This window comes from Montipora capricornis, chromosome 4, assembly GCF_036669925.1.
Source record: "Montipora capricornis isolate CH-2021 chromosome 4, ASM3666992v2, whole genome shotgun sequence".
In the NCBI taxonomy this organism is placed as follows: domain Eukaryota; kingdom Metazoa; phylum Cnidaria; class Anthozoa; order Scleractinia; family Acroporidae; genus Montipora; species Montipora capricornis.
Window position 1 is genome coordinate 56,489,461 of NC_090886.1, and position 25,000 is coordinate 56,514,460.

Here is a 25,000-nt window from a genome sequence, read left to right on the forward strand (position 1 = left end):
GTCAACCAGTGTGGTTTGGTTATCCATCTCATTGGTTCTCTAAAGTCTGAACACTATACACAAATTATCAAACAGCATTCATCGGATCAGAGGGTATTATTTAATACTGCAAATAAACTTTTACAGGGGGTGCAGGGATGGCGCAGTGGTTCGATTCCCAGACTGGGCGTCATATGTGGGTTGAGTTTGTTGGTTCTCTACTCTGCAACGAGAGGTTTTTCTCCGGGTAGTCCGGTTTTCCCCTCTCCTCAAAAACCAAAATTTGATTTGCTTTGCGTTAACTTGTTAATTTAAATTTACAGTGTCCCCGATTAGTGCTCTACAGCGCTTGAAGATTAGACACTTAAATAAAGTTCGTTTCCTTCCCTTTCCTTTTTACAGAAGCCATCAGTTAGGAGATACCCTGCCTCTCACAACAACACAACATTGGCCAACTCATTTGCTGACTATTTAACGGAAAAGGTTGAGAAGATCCATCAGTCCCTCTCCAGTAAAAAAGATGAGATCAGTGAAAATCGTACTCTGGATCCTTCTACTGAAAGCTCAAATACTTCCCGTGTTTTTGACGAAGTTACGGAAGATCAGATTGTTGTGGTAAACCTTCCACTAAGTCATGCTGTTTAGATCCTATTCAATCTACAGTCTTTAAGGGTTGCTTTAAAGTGTTACTTCCAACTATAACAAAGATTGTCAACATGTCACTATCTTCAGCTACTATGGTAACATCGCTTAAGACTGCTGCTGTGTTTCGTCGCTTAAAGAAGCCTGATGCTGACCACAATCAACTCTCTAATTTTCGACCAGTATCAAATCTAAGCCTTTTCTCCAAGATCATCGAGAAGCCTGAGGCTGTGGCCGTTCAACTCACCAACTGCATAGTGAACTACCATATGGATGAGATATTTCAATCCGCGTATTGTCTTCCATTCAACAGAAACTGCTCTGGTTAAGGTTCAGAGCGATATCCTACGCGCTGTTGATATCAATTATTCTATAGTACTGCTCTTGTTAGACCTATCAGCAGCCTTTGGCACAGTTGATCACTCCATCCTGTTGTCAAGACTTGCACTAAGATCTGGTGTAAAAGGTCAAGTGATTGCTTGGATTGAATCGTATCTTAGGGATCGCGTGGTGTACCGCAGGGTTCGGTAGTAAGGCTACTCTTGTATGTTCTATATACAGAATCAATCGCTGATATAACCAAGTCGCACGATTTACAATATCACTTATATGCAGATGACACAGAAATTGATGTCTCTTTCCCTTCTCAGTCACAACAAGACCTCTATTTGGTTAAGAATAAATTAGAAGTATGTGTTAAACACATTTTGAATGGTCTGAAGCTAAATTAAGATAAGACTGAACTGTTACTCATTAGTTCCAGATATCGTCAATCTCCTGTTTTAAGTTATCTTCAAGTTGGCGATGAAATGATCAGTCCGAGGAGTCAACAAGAAATCTGGGAGTCTACTCTGATCAACATGCAATGATGCATATACACGTGAAAAAAGTCTGTCAAGCCTCATACTACCATCTAGGGAGCATACGTAAAATCAGAAGATACCTGAGCCAGGACACTGCCGAAATTTTGATTCATGCCTACATTTCCTCCAAATTGGACAAATGCAATTCTCTGCTTTATGGACTTCCAACCTATATGACTAACAAGTTACAAACTGTACAGAATGCCGCTGAAAGAATTGTTACTTTTACAAAGAAAACTGATCATATCACTCCCGTTCAACGTAAACTTCACTGGTTACCAGTTAAATATAGTATAAATATATAAATATCCAAATTGGACAAATGCAATTCTCTGCTTTATGGACTTCCAACCTATATGACTAACAAGTTACAAACTGTACAGAATGCCGCTGAAAGAATTGTTACTTTTACAAAGAAAACTGATCATATCACTCCCGTTCAACGTAAACTTCACTGGTTACCAGTTAAATATAGAATCATTTTCAAAGTACTTCTGTTAGTCTACAAAGGTCTGAATGGTTTAGCTCCTGCTGATTCTCGTTCACTACGCTCTTCTTCACAAAGACTCTTGAGCATCTCAAAGACATCTCTGAAGACGTATGGAGACAGAGCTTTTTGGGCTGCTGATCCAAAACTATGAAATGAACTACCCTTATCAATTAGATCATCAGACACTTTAACTATTTTTAAAAAGGACATTAAAGACTTACTTGTTTTCAATTGCTTTTAGTAAATCGTAGTTAAAATTTTCTTTTTAAAAATTAATCGATTTCTTTTTTTATAAATTTGTAATATTTTAACTATACAGTAGATATTGTAAAGCGCTATGAAGAATTAGTCGATTTAGCGCTACATAAATGCTTATTATTATTATTTTTTTTTTTTATTTTTTTTATTTTTTTTTTAATTATTATTATTATTATTTATTTTTTTTTTTTATGAGTCACGCACCCAAACACATTACACATTTCAAAGTCATACCTGCTCTTTAATGTACAACAATTGATGCTGATGACGTAACAGGTTCTCGTAGTACATCGCGTAGCTTAAAAACATTGAATAACAGAAAACTGATAAGTAAATAATTGCAACGGATTGTTAACCCAATGGTTTAACCCAAATTACGTATTTTTCTTGTGACCTGCCTTCTACGCGACTTTACACTTTCCTTCCTCATTTTTTAGATTATTTTAATACTAACAACTTACTGTACTCTATGCTAAACTTGCCTTAAATTTTACTTGGTTTGACTGTGCACTCCAGAATTTCAAACTACCGTAGTTTCTCTGTCTTTCTGTTCGTAACAACAATTAAACCCAAAACCACAGGTCACTTTACCATTACTAGGAAATCTAAAACGAAAAAGGGCTCCTTGTGGTTGGATTGCAGGATGTTTACCTCTCGAAACAATTTCTCTCTCTTAACATTGTTTCTGAAGCAAGTTTTACCAGACAATTGTCCAAATGCTCCTGAAAGCAATAACAAAACGAATAAATGAAAAACAGAAAACCTCAATGTGAAATGATTGTAACCATATAGATACGCTCAAGCTCAGAAAGACATTAAAGCTACGTAGCTTTAATTTTTATCGTGTTAAAGAAAGGCCATCCATCCATCCAAGTAACAGCTACAAGCAAATTAAACTACAACACAAATTAAACTATTTAAGTGAAGCGCTATACCTTGGTAAACGTCAATCTATCGTCTTTCTCCGTGTGCTCTGACATCAGATATTGAAGAAAATTCTCAACCAAATGAGGCTTAGAAATGGTGCAGTTCTCTTTCATGGCCTGAAAAAATAGAGTGGACATCGAGGTCACGTTTGGAGAAGACGTTACGCGTAACTACAGACGTCTGGCTATAAACCTAGAAATGGCCAAAGGCACAAAAAAATAACACTGGCCGGGAGGGGGGGGGGGTTACTCACACTTTGTTACCTCCCATATCAATATGAGTCTGAATTTGCGTTTTAGAATCGGCAAACAATGGTTGCAGGTCGACGCCCCTTTTTCTCTCTTTTTTAGCAATGTGAAAATGTACGCTAGCCGTTTTGTTAATCGTACCTCTCAATCAATACTAACCGGTTTTTTCCACAAATCAGTTGGCAGAGTTGCGTCATCCCTTCCTCGCTCAGACACCACCAGAGTGTGCTCACGGGATATTCTTTTTATGACATCATAAATCATAGTGCACTCTAAGTTCTCTAACAATCGAATAACCTGCAAACATAGCAAGAGTTTCATTACAATCAAAATTAGGACAATGTTCTGTTGGACCGTTACAAAGGCAGCAACAAATGAACCTGTTTGACTTTGAGTTCCATTTCTGTAGACCCAGGAGGAGAGGAGAGACGCTCGTCATCACTCACCAGGGCACCAAGCGCCGCATACTCTTGACCCTGTTACCAAGAGTGTGAAAAATAGTCAGTATAAATTAACAAGGACCACATAACCACGCCGTACGATTAGACTGCAAGTGTTATGGATCTGAACATAATGTTCAGTAGTGAGCTCAAGATGAAGCTCAAGATCTGAGTATAGTATACGTACCAGGCCCAGTTTAACTGCAACTTGTTGATAAACTGGTTGCAGAATTTCAATCTTGTAAATTTTGCTGCGACACAGAAAACAAGGATTATTAGAGAAAATTCTAAACATGTTATAAACGTTTAGTCAATGCTGTTCACGACTGTTTTGCTTTTGAAACTTCCCTGACCTTTATTTTAAGTAAGCCATACTCACCAAAACGTTCTATAAAGCCTAGATGTGGATATCTCATTTACTCCCAGCTTTCTGCAGCCCCAGTCAGTTTTAAGTAGCTCCAGTCTTGAACACACCAACAAAAACAGATTGATTAATTTCACTGCCGCTTGGGGGTTGATGCCGAGTGAAACAGGTCCCTTGGGAATATCAGCAAAAGGCCGAGTCTCCACGGGAACAGCAGTTTCAAATTCATCGTCTTCTATACTGTCGGACTTTTCTCCATGACGGCTCGAGGGTCTTCTGGACATGCTCGTACCTGGTCGAGAGCGTGATCCGACGATTACTGGTTCATCTGGCTGCTGCGTAAAGATGTCGGTGAGGCCATTTTGGAGAACATCTTCCAAAAGCAAAGAGACGCCGAGAATTTCACCATTCACAACATGCCTGTGGTGCGGGAATACCAACAGGTAAGCCTTCATGAAAATTTAATTTAACGTCGCGATCGGAGATCAAAACAATGTTTCAGTAACCCAAAGGAACTAAGACTATCGCTTCTTTTCCGCGGACGAAACGCAAGTTTGAAGTTCAACCCGACAGGCTGTAGCCGGTAATCATTTATAGACCTGTTTGAGAACAAACTATCTGAGATAATGCTGTAGTCAGGTCCGAACGGTAGTAAGGCTCGCGGAACTTTTTACAACGGATAGGAACTTTACATTAAAACTCTAGCTTAAAAAAAATTAAAACAGGCACGAAAATAAGGAGTTTGGTGTTGCTTACTTGTTGCAATTTTGCATCTCTATGCAAAGTAGCTTTGTGGATTGGCGCCAGGAAATTAAAGTTAACACTACTTAATCCACTCCAGTTGTTCGGAGAGGTGGTATACACCACGCTTGCCATCCAGGTTAACACCCACCTTGGTCATGACTGGTACTCCGGGGTTAGGCTTTCTGTAGTTGAAATAATCCATCTACGTTCCTTGAATGTTTTGCCCGTAATTGAAAGGGACATTTGGGCTTATTTGTCACTTGGCTCGGTTTCCTTTGTTCTGTACAGGGGAATATATTACATGATCCCTGATTATTATTCACTGTTTGAAAAGTTGGTGGCGGCTTTGATTGTAACAGGGGAGTGCGGGGTTGAAACAATAGCAAAACAATGGAACATATTCCCCTCAACATAATCCCCCAAACATATTCCCCTCGACTTAGTCTCCCCCTACTTGTAAACTCTAAAGAAGAAACAAACAAGTTAAGTTTGAGCATCCTGGTTGGAAGTCTAAGTTGTCCCATTCACAAAGGAAATCCAGCTGCCGAAAACGAGCTTCCAAAGAGCGGGAAAAGCTGCTTTGGGTTAAAAACAATTCTTCTTCGGAGTTGCTCATTGCTTCCAAGAACTTAGTGCATACTTATCCTACAAATGTGTATACTAATCCAACACATGTGCATATTAATCCTCGAGAGAATTTATATATTATTTTATGGTAGAAAACTTCACCAACTGACAAATAAGCTTTTTATTGACGTGTCTCTCGGGGATATGTGATAGATTCCCTTTGTGCTGAACTCTCGGGCTCGGTGCGAGGGGAATTCTACGAAACGTAAGGAAATGGTTAAAAAATGCCTACATTGTTAGCCATCACACCCTTCCAACACTAACCTTTGTAATTTTAATTTTATAAATACAAAGAGTGCTAATGAACTGATTATCTTACTATTAAGATTGTAAAGCTCGACTCAACTGACCGATCAACGTCACGCAAGCCAGCTAGGCACAGCTGCATGTTCTCACCAATGAGATCCCACGGCCAGTACATCATGGGAAAAGGTCCGTATCTGTAACAACAACAACAAAAACAACATCATCAAGCGCAGATTTTGCTAGACAACTGAATATGGACACAAGAAACTAAGAATAAAACAGCAACCAAACATATTACAGTTTGCTTTTTGAGATTCCTTCTGGCACATCGGATTATTCAAAATCACCGAATCTCTTACTTAAATTTGTGACTAACCTAACCCTAACCTTAACCCTAACTAACCCTAACCCTAACCCTAACCTTTCATTTTCAGCAATCATGATGCATGCTTCTTATCACGCAGTGCCACGCTTCTAAGTTTTGCTTATATCTCACTTGATGCAAATGAAACATGTAAGTTTGGGAAATCTCCCGGCGACCAGGTTGCTCTAGGGACGGATAACTTTATCTGATGGATAAGCCGAGGCACAGTATGACAGTTTCAATCAAAGCAAAGATTTCAGTATTTGTCCCAGTAACTGTGAATACGCACACTATAAGTAAATCTAAGTAAAGGCATGTACAATCTCCTGGCCAACGTTTAACGCGAGGAATATTTTACTCTCTATAAAGACCTTGTTTTATTCTAAAATATCATTTAATGCTTTGGTGCGCAATAAAAGACAATACACACAACTTGGGCGTAAACGAGGGACAGGGAATGTACTGGCAAGGCGCGGATAAAACCCACCGCCGGTATGGACCACCGGATGAGGGGCCTCGGCAACTAGCCGAGGGGGTGCCTCATGCCTGTATTGCAAGGCGGGCATAGTTGCTGGCATAATGTCCTGGGGCCAAGTTAACCCAGTCCAGCAGAGTAACAATATGCCCCCTCCCTAACGGGGCTTCAGCACAGGGCTGAAGGGGTGCCGCAGGCAGCAATTCCCCGCCCAAAACGCCGAGATAAACGAGGAGTGCCCTGTGCGAAGCCCATTTAGTGGTTTTGCTCCCAATTTGACAGGGAGAAAAAATGACCCCATCTCCACGGAGTTGCAATAGCGAAAAGCAAACATTGCCTGCCCCAAAGGTGAAAGTAGAGAACCGACGAGTGGAGATAGGGGTCGAAAGTACGACATGAGTGTAAAAAAAAAAACAAAACCAAAGCCAATGGGCATCGCATAGAGACTGGAGGGGATAGGACCCTCACACAAAACAATTAACTGGAGGGGATAGGACCCTCACACTAGACATTTGAATGGAAGGGATAGGACCCTCGCACAAAAAATTTGACTGGAGGGGATAGGACCCTCGCACTAAACATTTGACTGGAGGGGATAGGACCCTCGCAAAAAACATTCGACTGGAGGGGATAGGACCCTCGCACAAAACATTAGACTGGAGGGGATAGGACCCTCACACAAAACATTCAGCTGGAGGGGATAGGACCCTCGCACAACACATTTGGCTGGAGGGGATAGGACCCTCATGCAAAACATTTCCGTCAAAATAGTCATTTCCAATAGTACTACATGAACTTGAGAGGGCAGAAAGCCCAAGGAAAGAGAATGTCACAGAAAGCCCTCAAGTGCCGAATGGGCCTTTTTCCTTTTTTGTTTTAAAGGAGAAACATGGCATTAAGCTTAGGATAGTGCTTTCACCCATGAGATGGCTGGCATGTGGCTGAAAAGGGGATGAAAGGCAATCGTATCGAGGAGAAATGAGGGTGGGGGGGGGGGGGGAAGCAAATGCACACAGCAGGCTTCCAGGGGGATGCCAACGTGATTGCTGTACCCATAGGTGAAAACACTATAGGTTCAGGACGATACAGGAAAATATGAATTAAGTTATCCAAGGAAGTGTCATAGATCATTACTGATTGTTAGAAAAATCCAAGTTTCAATGAGATACTCAAGTGCTTTCAAGGATTCCAGGGGGTTGTTAGCAGGAGGAGCAAGAGGCCAATGACTGAGGAACCTGACACATTGTTTCCTTTGGAGTCCTGATGTAAGCTTGGTATGTGTTAGGATTCCAGCGACCCAGAATTTGAAGAGCCAGTTGAAAATGCCAGTGATTCTGCCGGTTGGAGCAGCACCAATACTAAAGCTGTGAGAGGCAGAGGAGGAGCTGTCATTGTCACAGAGGTTTAAGAGAGACCATAAGTTGTTGGTGTGTGAAGTCTGGGTGAGATATGGTCCACAGGAGAAGCTGAAGAGTAGCTGGCCAGGGTCTTGAGTTGCAGTTTTGAGCATATAATCTTGCAGGGCAGACGATGCATAAAGGTCTGAGTTTGACCTTGCAAAACTGAGCCTGGCTGTCTCCCAGAAAGGGTCAGTTTTGGACTTTTAAATTGCAGTGTCAAATGAAGTAGGGTGAAGGATGTTGGGATGAAAAGAAATGTCTGTTCTAGCAAGGTGGGACTGAGGGTCGAAATTGCCATTGCAGGTAAATTCGCTGCTTCTTAAGAAGCCAAAAAATGAAAGGGTAAATGCAGCCCATAACATAAAGGAGTCAACATTTGGTAGACTTAAAAGGTTGTAACTTAGTATGCTTAGATGCTATGGAGAACTGATGAGGTGATCAGGTGGCAAGCCTTCTTGCATTCCCATGGGAGAGCTTGATCCCCCTCAAAATTTTGTGAAGGACTGGCATAGCCAGAATGTCCAGGAGACAGCCAGACTCAATGTGAAGGTTGTCAAGTGCTGCCAGATAAACATAATCGCGCCGTAGGAGCCTGTATTGCACAGATGAGTAACAAAAGGGATCAGGGTGAACTTGTGAGCAGGTCGAGCAGGGAGGGGGATATGGAAAGCTGATTAAAAATGAAGGGGCACTCCGTAGGCCAACGGGAAGTGCTGTGTAGAGGTAGTAGTGGTTTTTTCGGGCCATTCCCTGGAGCTCCCTCAGGGGTGAATGGGGATTATTCTGGAGGCAGGTTACGGGGTCTGAAATTGCGCCTTCCTGGTTGCTAATGCGACTAAAAAATTGAGTACTGGCGACCAGAATTTCACAACTGGTCACCATTGTTAAGGTCAGATCTGTTTGCCAAGAGGTGTCTTACTTTTTATCCTGAGACTGTTTTGAAATAGAAATGAAGGAGTTTTTCCGTTAACAACCTCCATAACCTCACAAGCCGTTGTTTCTCGTAAAATATGTATTGCAGGGGGAAAAACGACTCAGTAAAGAGATTCAAGGACTGGTGTGAGGAATGTACCACTATGGCGGATTGTCTTCGACAGGGTGTGACTAGTGTTTCCGTAGCTGAAATTTTCGACAAACTAGGGGGGCAGATAGATTTCATTATTACATGTACATTCGAGGTCGGATACCTTTTCTCTCCAAAATGTGCGCTTTTGAAAGTGAAAAGATAATGCTAGACGCATACACAAGACCATGCGGTCGTTGCTTTCTGGTATCCATAAAGCAGGTCAAAATGTACAAGTTAATCGCTCCCAATTGATCGACAGATAAACAGCCTACTTCAACAACAAATCAAAACAAATCGCGAAATTCTGAAATCCCTGTTCAAGACAATAATTTTTTGCGAAAGAGACAACATAGCCCTCAGAGGTCCACGAGATGATGATCCACAAAATGCCAGTCTTTCTGGAAACTTTCAGGCACTATTAGAATTTCGAATTGACAGCGGTGATCAAACACTGCAACGTCACTTGAAAAAAACTGCACCCAGAAATGCGACATATTTCTTAAACCCATCAAAACAAGATGATTACGACTGTGGGTGCTATCATAGTGAATAATTTGTCGCAGGAAATCAGGGAGAGCAATTATTTTTCTATTAGGTCTGACGGAGCAGCTGACGTATCAAACAAAGAAAATCTTTCAGTGGTGATCAGATTTCTTGATTCAACCAAAACAGTCAGAGAAGGGTTTGTGGGATTCTACCTTTGTGAGGATGGAACGACAGGAGCAGCTTTCAAAGATATAATATAGCTGATTTAGGACTATCTATGGATGACTGTCGAGGCCAATGTTATGATGGTGCGGGAAAATGGCATTCGGAGAGCACCAAATTTCAAATTTTCTTGGGGGAGCATGCCCCGAAACCCCTCTAGTTTAGTTGGTGCAAATCACTCATGAAAAATCCTGGATCCACCCATGAGAAAACCATTCAGAAAATGCCGACAAGAATCGAGCTGGGCTTACTTTCTCCGAGAGGAGGGGGAAACTCTTTGTGGTTTACCGATAAAGGAAATGGAAAGCCCAGGAAGGTCGTTATCTGAAAGGCGCGAGTTTTCTGGCAGCACCGCGACAAACTCAACATACTCACCCTTTAATGTTGCGCGTTTAACTTTGGTTGGAACATGTGCTGATAACGGCGACTGTCCTTGAAAAATGGGGAAGGAATGTTGTTGCTGGCACTGGGATGGTTGAGAAGGCTGGCGATGAAGTCGAAGTCGTCGGTGAGTAGCAAATGGCGGGAGTTTGTCGAGGTTGCACAGATTGAGGCGGAGGCTATTGAGGTTGGAGCAGGAACTGATTTGGCGGTAGATTCCTCGATTTTCGTCCACGATGATGGAAATAAGAGTGGCTAACGTGGTTGGGGACGTGTCTGTGTGTGAAGCTCTTCTTGCTTGGACGCCATCTTGGAATAAAATTTGACCGTTTTGACCGCTGTTTCAAGCAGGGCATCGTCAGGGATGGTGACAATTGCTGGTGGGTCTATATAGGATGAAACTTCCTCAGCAGAGGCACTTGAAGTAAAGGGGGTTCACGGTGGAGCGTGAACGTTTCTCTGCTGGTCAGATGGACGCTTGGTGTACGCGAGCTACAAGATGGTGCGGAAGGAACAACGGTGTGAAGCCATTCAATAAATTGTTCCCGAGTTCCAGTAATAAATAAAAGGTTTGAGATAGCAAGGGGCGTAAAAAACCGCGTTTGTGAGGTCAGCAAATTCCCCAGCAAAGATTAAATTGCTCAACGGAAAAAACAGAACTAGTTGAGCTTTGGAAATGTCAAACTGAGAAGGCTCGCATGGCGGGATGAATGAAATAGCCAAATAAGGTAGTCACGTGATGGGAAGTCACGCTCTCCTCCCAGGCGCTGCCCAGTATTTGCTTACCAGCATTAACATCTAAAAATGACTTATCATCCACTGGATAAAGTTATCCGGCCTTTGATGAACTGGGGCCAGATCGATCACAGGTGCCCCAAGCTCAGTGTGAGGAAAGCCAGCAAAGACAAGGATTTGTATGGGAATCCCAACAAACGACCTGAGAGGATAATTTTACGATAAAATTTTCAATTAAAAAGCCCAACCTCATTGCCATTGTGGGTCGCTTCTTTCCAGTGTGGTCTTTTCCAGATTTGACGCGAATTGAGCCATTATAAGTTCCTCGGTTGTCAACGGTTATAACAAAAACCAAGGCTGAACACTGAATTCTCAGGAGCCAACCAAATGGAGTCAAATATTCCTGGATAAAATTTTCCCTCCATTACAATTCCGCCGTACAATTCAAGGGGAAATATTTTTCTTTCATGTCAATCCGGTAGCTGCGCAATCAAAGCCCTGCCAGCGACATCAGACGGCTGTTTAGTGTCCCAAACGAAAGGATAAAATGATGGAAAGATCCTCGGACACTTTGAACACCACACAGCGACCGTTGAATTCGGTTTTGTAATCTTCTCCCTTGATTAGGTGTGTCAATGTAAATAATTCAGTTAAATACAGCAATGCCTCTTGCCTGACTGTAAACTTATTCACAAATAATAAATGGTGGTTACCCAACTTGTTTAGCTTTTTAGTTATTTTGGGAGACCAGCTACTACTGTTTGTATTTTTAATTCACATATTGTTATTTAGCTAGTTAACTTTCCAGTACACATAAACCTTTTGTTGTTGTTGTTGTTGAGTCTTTGTTTGTTGTCCCTGACGACGTTACCAACCCGAACTCAACGGTCGCCGTGTGGTGTTCAAAGTGTCCAAGGATCTTTTCCATCGTTTTATCGTTTCGTTTGGGACACTAGGGAGCTTACAAAACGACGACGCCGACGGCAACGACGACGCTACAAAACAATAGCTTTAGTGAGCAAAAACAATGGCTCTGCATGTGCGTTTTACATTTTGGTACATTTCTTTGCCGTCATCTCCTAAATGACGACGTGAAATGACCAAATTCAAGGTTCTGTGGAGGACGTTAGCACATGACGATGAATTTTCAGTTGTATCTCTACGCTTCCAACTCACTCATACCAGTTTAATTCCTCAACAGTTACTACACATTTTTAACGCGAAACGACATGAAATTCTCGGTTTTCACATGACGTCACGACCGCCATGTTGGTGCCCAAAACAAAGAAAAGGCGGCCATGTTGGTGCCCCGACGAAATCCTCCGGGAATTTAACTCTATTATTATGCAAACGCTTCCTTTTGTTTTCGTTGAAAAACATGGTAATTGATCACGTGAGTGAAAACCAGCAATAGTTTTGTAGTGATATGAATAACGCGAACTCGTATTTTTAAATGAAGTCCTCGTAGCCGTCGTCGTCCTCGTTGCGTAAGCTCCCTAGTAACAGCCGCTTGACGTCGCGCACAGGGCTTCGATTGCGCGGCTACCGGATTGAAATGAAAGAAAAGCATTTGCCCATGAATTCCACGGTAGAATTGTAACCGTGGGAACATTTTATCCAGGAATATTTGACTCCATTTGGTGGGCTCCTGAGAATTCAGAGGAACTGACAATGGCTCAATTCCTGTCGAACCGTTAAAAACACAAAGGAAGGAAGCGACCCACAATGACAATACGTTTACGCTTTTTTATTGAGAGTGTTTTCATGTAATTATCTTCTCAGGTCGTTTATCGGGATTCCCACACAAATCCTTATATTTTTGTTCACTTTCCTCACACTGAGCTTGGGGCGCCTGTGGACCAATTTCTCACCTGTCCAAAAAGGATCTCCAGGGAAAGAGGCTCTTGGTGACTTCATCACTCGCCTCCAAAGGTTCAGGAACAGACAGGAAAGCACCATAGATGGAGGGTCTGAAACGAAAGGAGAGAGGATACAAAAGATACAATAAGGCTGCTGTTAGGTACGTATGCTCCCACACAAACGATAATAATGATCATGACCAAAAGAAGTAAATTTTAAGATCCCTTTCAAAAGATCTGTCAGTTCTCTGACTTATGTAAACCCGCAAACCACAAATCAGTGAAAATGACAACATACCTCGGGAGATTGCTGAGGTTCTTTAGAGCAAACTGCATATTTTGAGTGATGCTCTTTGAAACAACAGCAAAACAAAATAAGTTACGGAGAATTCATGCATTTGAACAATCAGAGAGCAATTTTATGCAATTCATACTTTCATCAATCTGCAGAACCCGTTGAACTCCGCACTGACGATGCAGTGCATATGGAGAAGAACGACCGTTGACATCAATTAAAGGAAGATCATCCAGTTCAGTATTAAAGCAGATTTGTACCACAACGTGACTAATCAACGTAATCCCCAGGCTTACATCATCACAGAAAACGGGAATACCTTTGAGAGTCTTGTAGCTTTACGAACCTTATACGCAGCTTCATTGCCGGTAGACAGGAACGTATCCCTAACTGAATGACTGATGGATATGTCGAACTCCAGAAACATGTTATCACGGCGTTTGGTCAGAAAGTCCGCAACCTACAATAATATAGATACACTACTAAACAGGAGCGCAAGATGTCAGGGTAATAAAAAACTCACACTGATGTAAACGATCCGTCCGTAAGACAAAGGTGAGATGACTGGGGATGAGGCCAGCATATATGCAAGCATTTGGTGAATAATTCCATTCTAAGTGCATGTACATGAAAGATCCATTACAAATGAGACAGTCGGTCTTGCGATGTAAAGTATGTCCTAATAGGCTTATAAGACAATCACGGCTTCACGAAAACAACCACTCGGTACGCCAGATATGACTAATTGAAAACCACCTTCAGACTGAGTAGCCACTGAAATGTTGCAAAGTATTTCTCATCTAACACGCAGCATACGTCCAACATCAAGGGCAGAACGATTATACTTTCAATGAATTGAAAATTACAATTAGAGAGCAACAGTGGAGAGAAAGTTAAAGTAACATAAAAGTGATCGTACAAAGACTGACCTGCGTAAAACGACCTTAATTTCCTGAGAAATGTTTTAAATGCTCCTGAACATGCCATAATGCCACACCAACCTCTTTCCCATGAGTAAAAAATCAGCAATGCCAACCTAGTCCCCAGGCTCTCTCTCCCGCTCCAACGAAGGGAAGAAGAGAGACCCTGTTGGGGACAAGGTTGCAGCAATGCCAGTTCTGACTAATTCCTTTCCATGTCACAGTTAAACGTCAGAAATCAGATTTTTCCTTACCACTCTATTTTCAAATACCTCGTGTGGATCAACTGGATTTTCCAAGTGGTTGATTTGCCTCTGAATCTCTCGCAGTTCTGCACCTATAATTAATAAAATTATAAACAACAAATAACCTCTTCAATTCGCAAGTGGATGGCAATTAACTTCTTCTTCGCCCCCCCCCCCCCCCCTCCCCTCCCCGCACTTCGATGAAAGAACTAATGCCGCAATTAGACTCTTAACACTGGCGGCGGATTCACACCAAGAGCCAGAGTCAAACTGCATCATCACCTGAAAACATAAATCCTCCAATGTTTGTTTGTGATCGTTGCTTTCGCAAAAAAAAGAAAATCGCTAACCCTAAACACAAGGCTATCGTTTTCTAGTCAGCCAGCCAAGAAAAAAGTACTGAATATTGAAAGTGTATTCACCTTTATCATTCAGCGGCCATTTTGGAGTCCGTGGGGAATAAAGACTTTGTCTTTGCACGTCCAGCCTCACACTGAATGAGAGGTTAGACGTGCAAAATCTATGCATGATTAACTATCTCTGAAAATTTGAATGCGATATTCCAGAATGCGATATTCCAGCGGTACCAGAAAGTTTCGCCCCCAGCGAGGTCGACCCCTTGAAGTTCGCCCCACACATTTCGAGTTCGACCCCCAGTCGTTGTGATCATTCCAACAAATTTCGTCTGTCTATTGTCTCTCTTGAAAAAACACCACTTGAAATGTTCGATTTTGCTTGTGCTTTTCACCAAGTTAAGTAATTAGATCTAATTATAATTAATTTGCGTTATCGATAGTTTCTTCGATTAGAATCAATCTACTTGTAATATTTGATTTTGCTCGTGCTACCTATGCGTCAAACATAGCCTCCAAAAGGACAGCGATCTCACTATAGTCGACGAATTTCCCACTTCAGAACTGAAAGGCAACACTTAAAGTCAGAGTTGAAAAAAGAGTAAATGAGGTGATTCAGAGTACTTTTATTCGCATAAATGCGTACTGCGTAGCCAGTTTTTAATTAAGTGGTCGGTTTAAATTTAAAGGCAAACTTGGTCCCTGTTGTGTAAAGCAGTTCATGTGGCGGGAAGTTCTTGTGTGTGAAGATGTTCAATAAAATGGGCGCTAACATCTCCATCCATGACATCGACATAGCACACCGAGTAAAGCCACGAAATGCTTCAAGTAGGCCGAAACCTATCATCTGTAAATTCATTAGGCGGCTAGCTCGAGAAGAAATTATGAACAGACCGAAGTTTCTCAAGTAGCTCCCCAAGATGTTGGTCTTCCGGAAACTTCACGTTTTGCAAATGTAAAATGATGATTGTAGATCACTTAACTCCTAAGACCCAGGAGCTCTTTAACGCCGCGAAGTCTTTTAAAGCGCAGCACGAATTCAGTTTCTGCTGAATCAAGAGTGGTACGGTTGATCGTGTCTCAATGATCTTCAACTTCTTCGACCAAGATGGCGGCTGGATATCGATTTACTCGGTCGAGAAACTAAGTGCTTTTCGGTTCGGAATAAGCATCGAGATGCATCATTTATTGCACTTCTGAGTGGCTTTGAATGTTCTGACCTAGAGAATTAGCTTTTTTGCCGTATTTAGTTTCTATATTGAAGAGAAAATGAAGCGGGATCAACTCGATCGAGAGGGTACTCAAATTCGACAATTGCCCGGTGCTCAATGCAACCTTTGTTTACGAACGTTCTCCACCGGTCATGGTAGGAATATCCATCTGAGCAGCTGTAGAAGGAGACATTCAAACGCGGAGTCGGTACCACAGGGGATGTTAGAGCGTGAACAACCCCAAGATAGTAGCAATAATGACACAGGGAATCGACCAATTCCAACACAACCAAAAGACAATATCCATCAAGTGATCGATAACATATACGAGAAAATTGTTTATTGGAGGCGAAACCTTTTTTAAATTGCCCAGTGGAGCGGTTGTAAGAAATTTGTCTCCGAAACAACAAAGTGGATAGAGTTTTGGAACCTCGATGCAACCGATTACAAGGACATGGCTCTGAAAGTTATCACGAAAATGCCGCTCTACATTTTCAGAAGGCAACCTTCAAGTCAACATCAAAGGAACACTCCCAGTGTTTGTCAAGACGCCCCCAAAAGTGGGATCAGGGTGATCTGGATGCATTATTAGGGGAGGTCATGCAGTACAATCCAGGCCAAATTGCCTACAAATCCCAAGGGAATGAACGAACAAAGATTATCCAAAACAATTGCTAAGCTTGAGCTTGAAGGGAAGATAAATGCAGCTATGAAGCTGTTAGACCAACAGATTTGCAAAGGGGTTCTCCCTCTGTCCCAAAGCATAATAGATGAGCTGATACAGAAACACCCAGAGGCAAGGGAAGATGACCCTTTTTGTAATGGATGGCCAACCACCATTTGTTGATCCTGTGATGTTTGAAAGCATTACAGGATCTACCATAGCAAATTCAGCATTACAGACAAAGGGTTCTAGTGGGCCCTCGGGTCTAGACGCAGATGGGTGGAGACGAATCCTGGTGTCTAAGAACTTTGGAGCAGCTGGTCACAATCTTAGGGCTTATGCCCACCAATGGCCATTTATATTAGGAACTGTTACAGTGTACCCTCTCTTTTTTTTGCGCTCGGCGGAACTAAAACCTCATCATCAGAAGAGACTTCATAGGGTGATCCCCTTGCAATGCCAGTTTATGCAATAGGCATAACCAAGAGCCATATATCCCATTATGGCTCTTGGCATAACTCCCCTTTTAGAACTGATAAAACGTCGTGCAACCGAAACCGATGTATCAATGAAGCATGTAGCCTTTGCAAATGATTTGGGGGGTGCTGGGCACCTGATTTCTCTGTGACGCTGGTGGGACAACATAGTGCTCTACGGTCCCAAGCTAGGATATAATCGAAACGCAGCAAAGTCATGGCTAGGTTTTAAGCAACACACCGACGTATGTGCACGAGAGGTATTTGAGGGAACCAACATAAACATAACACCAGAAGGAAGAAAAATATCTTGGTGGTTTTACTGGGAGCGAGAGAGGCAGTGGCAAGTACGCTGAGGAGTTAGTCAGCTCGTGGTGCGAACAGCTGAAAGTACTGTCGAAGATAGCAAAGACAGAACCACAAGCAGCATACAATGCGTTTGTGAGCGGGTTCAAACACAAACTGACCTACTATGTTAGAACAGTGCCCAACATCAAGCAACACCTAGTACAACGAGACGCATTTGTGAATCAAATGTTTATCTCAGCAATAACAGTTGGTCATATATGCTCTGCTGACGAACGACTCCTGCTCTCATTACCTGCAAAGAAGGGCGGCTTCGCCATTCCCATCTTGTCTACTACTGCGAACTCCGAGTTTTCCAGATCCAGAGCAGCCACAGAACAGCTGATAGAGCAAATCAACAATCAGGATAGCACAGCACAGGTGGACAACGAACTACTCAAGCACTCAAAACGAGACATCGTAAAGGCAAGGGAGCAACACAATGAAGCCATCCTAGAGCAACTTAGTGCGAAGATGAGCCCTAAACAACTGAGGGCAAATGACCTAGCCACGCTGAAAGGCGCGTCTAGTTGGTTAACTGCACTACCACTGAAGTCAGAAAACTACAATCTAAACAAGAGGGAATTCTACGATTCACTAAGTTTAAGGTACCGTTGGACATTGAAGTACCTCCCGTCTGTATGTCCATGTGGAGAGAGATTCGACATCGATCATGCGATGTCGTGTATGAAAGGTGAGTTTGTCCATAGGCATGACGAAGTACGAGATTTCTTCCCATCGCTGCTCCAGGATGTATGCCATGATGTCGAAGTCGAACCACATCTGCAGACCCTAACCGGAGAAATTCTAAGTAGCAGTACCAACTCATCAGATGAAGCCCGTCTGATCGAATGTTAGTGCGCGAGGGTTTTTGCAAAGGGGGCAACGTGCATTTTTTTATGTAAGGGTTTTTAACCCATTTGCAAAGAGCCACCTAAACAAAAGACTTGAAACCGCATCCAGTTTCAACGAGAATGAGAAAAAGAGGCAATACAATCAGCGCATCATTGAGGTTGAGCATGGCTCCTTCAGCCCCCTCGAGTTTACACCCTATGGTGGAAGTGGAAGGGAGGCTGAGCGCTTCATAGCTGAACTCGCGCACAAAGTCTCTGAGAAGAAGCACATGAGCTATAGCACTGTGATTGGCTGACTTAGAGCCAAACTGTCCTTTAACGTACTAAGATCAGCTGTGCTATGCATAAGAGGTTCAAGAGCGCCCAGGCAGGAGTTTAATGTCGACGTTACCGAAGCAATAATATCTGAAGGAACTGGAAAGATCAGATAATTAACTGTATGTACATATTACATATATATTTCTCAACCTATCCAGTGTAAATATTATTCAACCAATAGTTTTAGTCAGACTTTTTCAGAACAAAAATCCACGTTATCCAAAAACTCATCTTTTTCTTTACTGCACAATAATGTAAGAAGTTTGCGTCTAAATATCGATAATTTCAAAGTCCATTTACTGGACAAACTTCAGTTACACTTTAACGTCATTGGGGTGACAGAAGCAAAAATTACAAATTGTAATATCCCTCTTGATTTCGATCCCTCAATACCTAATTATAATTTTGAATACGTACCTACCCTTCTCTCTGCTGGAGATGCGGGAATGTATATTGACAATGATCTTAAGTATACAGTTATTGAAAGAACCAGTAATCAAGCATTTCAGGCTCTGTGGATCACTATTAATTTTGCCAACAAAAAAAAGATATCATTTGTGGAGTAATTTATAGACAACACAATTGTCCTGATAAATTCTTAAATGATTTTGATGAAACTCTTGAGAGGCTTTCAACTCTAGGTAAACCGATTTATATAATGACTGATGCCAACATAAACCTCCTCCGCTATGAAACTCAAACTCAAAATATGCTCAAAGTTTTTTTGCATACTCTTCAAAGCCTTTGTTTCGCTCCAACAATAGATAAGCCCACAAGGGTTCACAGCACTTCGGCAACACTTATTGATAATATCTTTGTAAACAACTATGATGCGCATATTTTAAGCGGCAACATTGTTTCTGACATAACTGACCACGTCTCACAATTTTGTGTGTGCCCATTAGGAGGGAAAATAAAGCCACGAAAATTTGTAACTTGCGACTACTCAAATCTCTCAGAAGAAAAATTTGTTAATGCTAAATTGGGGGCCTACAGTTTCAGAGAGTAGTAATGATGTCAACAAATCCTTCTCTACTTTAATAACAAACTAAACAGGATTGTAAATAAACATGCGCCGATCAAAACAGTTTCTAAACGTAAAGCCAAACAACTTAATAAACCCTGGATAACAAGAGGCCTTAGGGTTTCAATTAAGAAAAATCATGATCTTTTCTTCTCCGGTAACAAGTTCAAATACAAAATTTACAGAAATAAAATGTTAACTTTATCTAGGTTAAGTAAGAAGCTACACAACCATGATTACTTCATGACTAACTCAAATAATATAAAGAGGACTCCCCTATTTCCAGGGCGCTTCAAAGCTGTCATTGAATTTTCACTTTTCTTTTACGATTAATTAACATATTAATACCTGGCTGGCTGGCTTCTGAGATCCCACTGTCGCACAAACATTTCTCCAATTATTTGCCCAAACCAAGCAGTTTAGGATCTTTTGCCTTACAACCAGTAACTTCTTCTGAAGTTGAATTACAAATTCTTTCGACGCCTCACAACAAGGCATACCGGTTGTTCTCTTGTCCAACTCGAATGTTGAAATGCGCAAGCAAAACTATATCGAAGCCCTTGTGCAAAATTATAAATGATTCAATTACGAGTGGAGTTTTTCCGTCTAGATTAAAACATGCTAAAGTCATACCAATCTAAAAAAATGAGGATGTTACTGATCCAAATAACTACAGACCATCTCGGTTCTTTCCGTTTTAAACAGAATCATTGAAAAACTTATCTACCGTCAACTGAAGTCTTTTCTGGAGGAACGTAATATTCTTTACCATTCACAATACGATTTCCGAGAGAGACGATGAACGGACCATGATCAAGGGATGTATACGTGTGGTATATTCAATGATTTTAAAAAAGCGTTTGACACAGTTGACTACGAAATTGTGCTACAAAAACTATATCATTACGGTATAAGAGGCATCGTGAGCGATTGGTTCCGTTTTTATCTTTCCAACGTATTCAATCAACTCAAATTGGACCTGATATCTCCCAAAAACAACCGAAAAATTGTGGTGTCCCACAAGGTTCTGTCTTAGGACCGCTACTGTTTCTCTTATATGTCAACTTTCAATATTTGATAATGATTCCAAAACTTTTTTGACTTGGTAATAAACTTGAACTTTACTTATTACACTTCAAGAAAACGATCTGGCGTCTACTCTTCAATGTATTTATCATTAGCGTTTTTGCCACCCAAGAATGCATCAATTTTTGATGGTGACATTGTAATAACTGGCTTGTTATCAAAGCTACAAGGCTTAAAATTGGAGATTGAACTAAGTTCAACTAAATAGCGTGATGCCTTCTGTGCGCAGACTCGTATGTTAATGAAACAAAACGTAAACAATGACTTTAGCAAAGGTTCCCATGAATATAGCTGGCACCTTTGGCCCAAGCTATCGTGACTTCTGCTGTTGTAAGCTTACCAATTCCCTCAGTGCCTCCCCAATCAGCTGTTACGCCTGAAAATTCCAGCTTCTGCGATCCCAACCGGGCATGAGAACTACCAAGACGAGCATGCGCACACAGATACTGGCAGATGTCATGTAGCGAAGAAATCAACTGCTGCTCAAGAAGTAAATAAAATCTATATTAAAGAACAGTTCACAGTGAGCAGAACATAAATCAATGAAAAGAAATAGCCTCACCAATGTAACTCTGAGAGCTGAATTCCTGTCGTCTCCTTTAAGATGTGGGTACATTTTTAAAATCTAAAGGTAAATTTTATACGGATTACTTTAGGTGGCACCAAGAAAGGTTTTGGACTGATTTTACGTGAAACAAGTTGGACTCAGTTTTTATTAACTTTTCATAACAAAGTGTGATTTTGTCCCCGCGATGTGTCCCATGAAGTTCAACAAGCTGAACTTCATGGGACACGTCGCAGGGACAAAATAACCCCCAAATTGGTGTTGCCCAGTTATAAAAGTATCAGTTCACACGAGGGGGAATGTCGATGCACCATGTCCCTACAACATGACTTCTTATGTCTGCCCACCTTTAATTTAGTGGTCAAAATGCGCCTTAAGAATATCTATGGCGGGCACGAACTGTCCAGAATTCTACAGCCATTTTGTTGATGTACATACCTCGGTATAATGTGGAATGAACCAAAGATTCAACAAGCTTCTGCCATCAGCGGACAGAAGCCTTCGAGGCCTTGGAGTGAATTGCCTACACAGGAAATAAAGAGGAGAGCATGGAGCCAAGTTGTAAAACATTGTCAAAACAAACAAGAAGTATCCGTAGGATCATAGAGAAATTTCAAATCAACCATCCCTGCAAGAGGACACGAGCAACAAATAACGTACTTGGGATCGGAAGTGATTTTGTCGTCTTCTTCATTTTTCTTCTCATCCTCTTCGCCGATGACAAAATGGGAATCTCTAGGATTACGGAATTCACAGAAAATTTTCCTCTTTAAGGTACAACATACAAGGTTTTTAATTAAAACGTTTTTTAAAAAGTCAGGTTATGCTGCTCAGGTGGCGTGCGGAAACATAACATGCCTGTTTTGGACATGTTTGTTGATTTGCCCACACAGCTCTTACTAAAAAGATGCGCTTTGCTAATCCAAAAAGAAAATACTATCCGATAGATACCGGGTATCCATGGATAAAGATGTAACAACTACCCACTGAACTAAAGAAAAGAATCACACCGGCAGTCCAAAGAACAGTTCGCCGAGTCAGTTCATCATCAAAATAACTTGTCCCTCAAAACTCAACTAAGGGATTGGAGAAATTTACAATACAGGGCAGGACTTCCCAAATTATCTGTTACAAATTGAATATGATATGGAGGTTATGAAGTTTGCAGACAAGAAAAGCATGCTAATAAATGAAACATCTTTACCTAGTAGTTGGGAAATCGGCCATCAGATTCACCAAGCTAGCAAAGTAAGCAATTATCTGAAAATGAAAATAAAAGTAGTTCAACTAAACGCAACTGTATGTCAAAACAGATGAACACTATGGGTGCACTGTGGTGTGAGTAACAGAGAGTGAAATTTTGCGGGATTGAATACAGGTTGAAGAACTTCGTGTCTCAGAGGAAAAAAATGAAGGTATAGAACTGAGGGATTCAAATATATTAATCATTATTATAGCGGCGCTAATATAGCGGTGCTAACCATCAAAAACTATCCACGTACCTGGGATTGCAACGAATATTGGGAAACTCTTTTATGAAGGTTCTCACAGAAGTCCGTGACAAGCTTTCTGAGAAATGAATTGAAAAATTTGGTACAATAAGTTGGTACAATAAACTTGACATAAACGCAGTCACAAGAAAAGTTATGTTAAAATGTTGATCCAACAGTACCAGAAACTCATAAGGGTTGAAACGTGTAACGCGCGTTCACAACTTCCGAATATTCAGTGCGAACTGATTGGTTGAATGAATGAATGAAACCCTCGCTCTCTTTGTTCCAAATACGGTACTTAGCAAATTCAGAGGCTTGTTTCCCTGCACACAAGGGGCCGTTACACGTTTCAACCCTTATGGGTTTCTGACAGTACTGAATAGTTTTGATCAAGGACTCACTCATGTAAAACGGGTTATCAGGTGAGAACTACAAAACCGAGTCTACAACGAAGTAGGAGACGGCGTGGGCGTTGGGTTTGCATGCGGCTGCCCCGGGTTCAAATCCCGTTCTAATCTCTGGTCTGGATTTGTTGTCCCGGATTCAAATCTACCACGCTTTGTAAATGCCCAACTGGTTGCCTCCTGCCAGTTGGGGTTCTTAATCACGTTTCTGTTAAGTTTGAATTGTTTCTTTCAGATTATTAATTAAAGGTGGAGTGCCTGTGAACTAGCTTAATAGCTAAATGCAATTCCACTATAAACAAAGCCTTTACATTTACAATGTTTCGCCCCCTTTTTGGGCATGCGCATAGGGAAGATGGTTCTCTGACCTGGGCTGAGCATACCTCTTAAGTGACACAAGTCTCGCATGGGACGTTAGTCCCGTTGCACCTGTCCCTTTTGAGTTTTGCTTCTTTCTTTCTTTCTTTTTTTTTTTTTTTGCTTTTCGTCGTTTCGTGTGTAGTATTATAGTGAATTTATATTATATATTATCAGCGGAGTACCCAATAAACCTAAAAATTAAAAAAAAAATTTAAAACATCAACGTATCTAGCTCTACATCCCTGTGATAAACTAGTGAAAAAGTCTAGGATGAAAGTCAGTCACCTTTTGAGCTTAATAACTTCATCGATATTCTTCATTACTGTTCCCATCTGCTCTTTTTTGTGGATATAATCGTTTAACATTTTGTCTCTCAAGAATGTCTGAAATAAATTAAGGTAACAAAACTATTAAAATTACACTAGAAAACTAAAACATTACCCACCCTTCCCCCTCCCAAAAAAAGCTACAAGAAAGGGGATACCCAAAGGGAAGTGATCCTGCAAAATAAATATAATGAAATTTGCAACAACAAAAATAACCCTAAACCCTGACCCTTGGCAACAACAATAATAAGGACTACGGTGAGTTTCACGACAGTTATTGCTCTAGGATATCAGTGATTTTAGTTTATATAATTATGTGCTAGGTCAGCGAAGGCTTCGAAGACAACAAACAACACCGATAGATCTATTTTTTTCCAAGAAGAATGATGTGATTAATCAAAAAATCATTTTATCATAGATACTTAAAGCGTTCACCAATATCCCATATCCCTCTAACCAGGTCTTCACTGATAACCTGAAGATCGTAGCAAGGTAACAGTCAGTCAGTTTCAGGGACTCGTCAAACTGACCGCAAAAGGAACATAAAGGGGTTGTTGTTTTACCCATTTTGTGCAGAATCTTGTTCTTATATACTTGGATGTGGCATTGTTCAGTAGAGATGGTTCAGTTCGTAGCAAGCATTAACCCTGCTTAAGTCAGCTCCGTAACTTGAACACCTTTTAAGATACATTGTTAAACTTCGCACCTTTTCAAGCTGAATAGAGACGAACACTTCTTGAAGCTTTCGTTCAAATTCTCGATCCAGTCTTTTGTTGGAGAATGCCGTAAGGTGAGATGAGGTCCCTTCCGCCGAGCTTGCGCGGCTGGCAAAAGATGTGTCATGAGATGAACGTGGGGATAAACCAGCCCTAAAATAAATTGAAAAAGGTTCGGGTTTTAGCTTCTCTTCAAACTGAAGCTCCAATCCTGTTCTCCACTTTTTATTTGGTTGGAACAGCGAGGAGAAGTAGCAAAAATGACAATCACATTTGGCGCCGATAAAAAGAACCCTTCGAATACCTTTTCTCGTTTTCAACAGCATTTGCCTTTGCATCAGACAGAACTTTGGAGCATCCATCAAGTTGAAGAACAGAGGAAATAATGAGATTCTTGTGAACAATCTGTAACCAAAAACAGACTTGCATCACACAGGTTATCCCTAACATAGTGCCAAAAACAAAACAAGAGATCTTATTCGCTAGCATATTTTGATTTTCCAGTATAGATCATGTGATGATATTCAAA

At 41.2% G+C, this 25,000-nt stretch overlaps 1 protein-coding gene across 2 annotated transcripts in view; it reads right to left on the minus strand.

The window, feature by feature from the left end:
• LOC138047609 (uncharacterized) overlaps positions 1-25,000 on the minus strand; it is a 100,559-nt gene that overhangs the window by 16,749 nt on the left and 58,810 nt on the right. For both annotated transcript variants that reach the window (XM_068894533.1, XM_068894534.1), the window contains exons 30-50: positions 24,776-24,876; positions 24,462-24,624; positions 23,715-23,812; positions 22,675-22,741; positions 22,377-22,432; positions 21,833-21,907; positions 21,611-21,695; positions 21,170-21,232; positions 20,948-21,086; positions 14,304-14,368; positions 13,458-13,571; positions 13,115-13,167; positions 12,829-12,927; positions 5,933-6,022; positions 4,227-4,631; positions 4,035-4,098; positions 3,788-3,883; positions 3,567-3,704; positions 3,168-3,275; positions 2,884-2,954; positions 2,467-2,530 (exon numbers count right to left, since the gene is read on the minus strand). In XM_068894533.1, the coding sequence (XP_068750634.1) occupies positions 2,467-2,530; positions 2,884-2,954; positions 3,168-3,275; positions 3,567-3,704; positions 3,788-3,883; positions 4,035-4,098; positions 4,227-4,631; positions 5,933-6,022; positions 12,829-12,927; positions 13,115-13,167; positions 13,458-13,571; positions 14,304-14,368; positions 20,948-21,086; positions 21,170-21,232; positions 21,611-21,695; positions 21,833-21,907; positions 22,377-22,432; positions 22,675-22,741; positions 23,715-23,812; positions 24,462-24,624; positions 24,776-24,876 (2,214 nt within the window). The remainder of the gene's footprint in view (positions 1-2,466; positions 2,531-2,883; positions 2,955-3,167; positions 3,276-3,566; positions 3,705-3,787; positions 3,884-4,034; positions 4,099-4,226; positions 4,632-5,932; positions 6,023-12,828; positions 12,928-13,114; positions 13,168-13,457; positions 13,572-14,303; positions 14,369-20,947; positions 21,087-21,169; positions 21,233-21,610; positions 21,696-21,832; positions 21,908-22,376; positions 22,433-22,674; positions 22,742-23,714; positions 23,813-24,461; positions 24,625-24,775; positions 24,877-25,000) is intronic.